Source organism: Quercus suber, unplaced genomic scaffold (genome assembly GCF_002906115.3).
Source record: "Quercus suber isolate HL8 unplaced genomic scaffold, Cork oak 2.0 scaffold_52, whole genome shotgun sequence".
Taxonomy (NCBI): Eukaryota; Viridiplantae; Streptophyta; class Magnoliopsida; order Fagales; family Fagaceae; genus Quercus; species Quercus suber.
The window spans coordinates 1,719,254-1,723,137 of record NW_027069517.1 but is presented as its reverse complement, the minus strand read 5'-3'; the positions used below and the strand labels follow the sequence as shown (position 1 = coordinate 1,723,137).

The window sequence follows — 3,884 nt, the reverse complement described above, 5'->3', positions numbered from 1 at the left end:
TTTATTGATTACATAAATAGGTCCATTCATGATTCTCAAAAAAATAAAGGGTCCATTCATAGAAAAAAAATCATAGATTTGAGAGAGGTAAAAAAATTTAGTCATGATTTTATTATATATGAGAAAAAATAAGTTAATAAAGTAGTTTATGAACATGCTTGAGCTTGTTTGACAAGAATATAAATAAAACTTGAAAACATAATCTTATTAGTGATAAGATTGAGCTCAATTCAGAATAAAATTAAATGAACAGCCTCAATTTTTAACTTTTAATACTTGACTCGTTTGCAACCTTAAAACCAATCACATATAAGTCATCTACCACTTTGTTGATGTTTATAGATGTATCTGAAACATGTATCAAGCATCTTAAATGAAAAATCCACAGTTCAATAATATCTGAGCCTAAAATAGAAAGCCTTTTTTTCAAAGAAAAAAAGAAAAAGAAAAAGATTGCGGTACAGATATCAACAAACAAAAGCCAAGATCTTCTGATAAATTGAAAATGTCCAAGCTCCTCAAAAGAAACTAATGGTAAAAAATATGGACAAATGTTTACATCCAATAATCTCAACCTTAACGTTTGGAGAACTGTGGGGCTTTACGAGCTTTCTTGAGACCAACTTTCTTCCTCTCAACAACTCTCGAGTCCCTAGTCAGAAGCCCTTCCCTTCTCAGAGGTACTCTGTGGTCCTCACTCACCTTTAGCAGTGCGCGAGCAATGCCAAGGGAGATTGCCTGAGCCTGACCGGAGAGGCCACCCCCATGAGCTTTGACAAACACATCGTAACTACTTTCATATCCCAAGGCTACTAATGGGACTTTGACATACTGAAGCCACAATGGATTGCCTTGAAGATATTCCTGCACAACATTAATATGCAGAGTCACAAAGATCATGTTAATAATTCAATGAAACTGTTCGGAGAACAGAATAGTTATTGCAATTGACTAAGACATATCCATCATACAAGAATTTGCTCCAAAAGAAAAACCAAAATTAGTTACCCCATAGGGTTTAAAGGCCATCCTTGGATGGTGTGTGATTTCAGAAGGCTTATAGTTCACATATCATACTCAAGTCCATGGTATCATCACTCTATTGCAACACAACTGAAATATTTCATGGATATGATTACAATATGGCATCTCATTCATGATTGGGGGACAACAAAAATCATTGGCACATTTAACCAGCAAGATTAGAAAACTGAACTTTTTTTTTTTGATAAACAAGGGTATTCAGCCCTCTTCAAGTATCTGACTATTCCCTTGGGCACGTCAGCAGTCCCCCCGTCCCATCCACACTAGGTTATTATAGGAAGGAATACCATGGGGGTGGCCCCAAGATGCTGTGAAGAGGTTTTGAACTCAAGATCTCATGGATATAATGAGACCTTAGAAACCAATAAACCAACCCCTGGGGTTAGAAAACTGAACTTTAACACTGAGTATACTATGTCACTTATTGGTTTGTTTCAAAACAATTTGATACAAGCGTTATGCGCCTCCAATCAACAATCACAGTTTTATCATCAAATAAGACCGTGCGATTAAGTAACTATCAACAAACAGAAACACAGAATTTTGCATAGTACTAGAAAGGTGAGAGAGTAAAATTCAGCTCATGACAATTGAATAATGTACTACAAATACAAGACTGATAGAAGGCAATATAAACATACAAAAACTTAAACAACTAAACCTTACTCCCAATGGGTTCGGCTATGGATCCTCAACAGACTAGTCAGAGTCGGCCACAGTCAGCTAACATATTGTACAAAATTAACCATCTCACGAGAAAAGATCCTATTTTGCCTACTTCCACAAAATCGTTTTCTAGGTGGATTTGAACCATGAACAACACGATATGCCATTGAGCTACACGGCTATCGGGTTCTTTTAACTTGAGATTAGATAACCCATTAGTTAACAAACTCTGGGCATTACAAATTTACAAACTTTATCATGATAATTTAAAGACTAAAGTTCAAATTACAAAATAATCAAAATTCAATTAGCTGTTCAAAGTTAAAACCATAAAATCAAAGGTAAAATTGAGAATTTTTTTTTTACCTTGGCGTCGCGGTAATTGATGATAAGCTTGCCAGTGCCTTCTTGGAGGACAACACGAGCGATGGCACATTTTCTCCGGCCAGTGCCGATGATAGTTTGGGCGGCGAACCCACCCGGAAGCCTCGACTTCACGTACTTCTTTAGGTCCGCCGTCTCCACCTCTTGAGGCGAAGCCACCGTGGCGAGCACCGTGAGAGGACGAGGAGGAGTCCTGGTGGAGAGCGAGAGTGAGTTGGGTCGAGCGAAAGAGAGGCTGTTAGGTTTCTGGGAGATTTGGGACGAAAATGAGAGAGAAGAGAAGGAAGAGGTCAGTGAAGATAATAACGTAATTGTTGACATTTTCTTACAATTTTTTTTATTTTTTTGTTTTCTGTGAGATTTGAGTCTCGGAGAATCGGAGCTATGAGCAGAGAAGGGCAGCCACTACTACTCTACTGCGTACTGGGGACTTTGGGAGGCCTGGGCTGGGATAATGATAATCACTACAGATAATGTGATCTGTTAGTCCACGGCCTACCAAACGACGTCGACTTGGATATTCAACGGTAGCCGTTTTATCTTTTTGTTTTTGGGACGACACAGCCTCTTTTATATTGTTACGTCGAAAGTGGTCGCCTTAATAAAGGTATCAATGAGTTATTGTCTACGGCTTTTTTTTTTTTTTTTTTTTTTAGAGAGTTTCAATCTATGGTGTCCGTTGCTGATGATAGTTTTTTATCATCAGACCTGTCGCCTTAATAAAGGTATCAATGAGTTATTGTCTACGGCTTTTTTTTTTTTTTTTTTTTTTAGAGAGTTTCAATCTATGGTGTCCGTTGCTGATGATAGTTTTTTATCATCAGACCAATATACCAATCAGTTTTTTGGTATAGGCGAAAATTGAATATCAGATTTTTTATACAACTTTCAAAAGTTTTACTAGTTGAATTAACTAGAACCCATGAGTTTTTATCTACTGCCTTAAATTTGGTTCACTTGGTGGATTTCAATCTCCTTTCGGTCCATTTTAGACTAATTAGGTATTAAATTGATTTTTTTTTTTTTGTAGATTGTCTTTTCAAGTTAACTCACAAATTCTTTTTTTTTTTTTTCTTCATTTTTGGGTTGAAAATGATAAAAATTTTATTATATTTTGGCTAAACTTTTAGTTTGGAGTTAAAAAAATACATAGAAAATATACAATTGAAATTAGAAATATGAGCCATAAAAATACAATAAAAATGATAAATATTTAAAAGTCTTATTCGGTCCACTTGGTTCTATTCAGTCTATTCTATCCTCTTCAGTACAATTTGGTCTTATTTGGTCCATACGGTCCTATTGGGTCCAATTTGTCCACTTTGGGTCTATTCGGTCTATTCTGTCTACTTCGGTACTGTTTAGTCAACATTAGTCCTTATTTGGTCCAGTCTGTCCACTTCAATTCTATTCAGTCCAATTTGGTCCTGTTCAGTCTACTGTTCTTATTTGGTCCAATTTGCTTCTAATCAGTCCACTTTGTTCCATTTGGTTCAATTCAGTCCATTCGGACCATTTCGGTCCATTTTGGTTTTCTTCGATCTATTTTTGTGCACTTACACAATGGGGGAAAAACATGCTTGGGTTGAAAGTACCTATTGTAAATCCAAATTTAGTAATATATATATATATATAAACCTCAAACTCGTAATATTTAAAATATTAAGCATAATATTTATTGTTGTTACACTTGTAATAGTCTTTTGTGTATTTGTAGCCATCAAAGACTGTCCACACCACAGGGCTGTTTGGGCCAATATTGAAGTTCAAGGAGGTAATGAAGGAGATGG

General features: G+C 36.0%; 1 protein-coding gene across 1 annotated transcript; it reads right to left on the bottom strand.

Annotated features, from left to right (window-relative positions):
• Positions 1-369: 369 nt before the first annotated feature.
• LOC112017178 (small ribosomal subunit protein uS9c) lies at positions 370-2,581 on the bottom strand. Its single transcript, XM_024049634.2, has 2 exons — positions 2,077-2,581; positions 370-864 (listed from the first exon to the last, which is right to left on the bottom strand). Exons 1-2 carry the CDS (start codon positions 2,413-2,415, stop codon positions 577-579), a joined length of 627 nt encoding a protein of 208 aa, XP_023905402.1. The 5' UTR covers positions 2,416-2,581; the 3' UTR covers positions 370-576.
• Between the last annotated feature and the right edge of the window lie 1,303 nt (positions 2,582-3,884).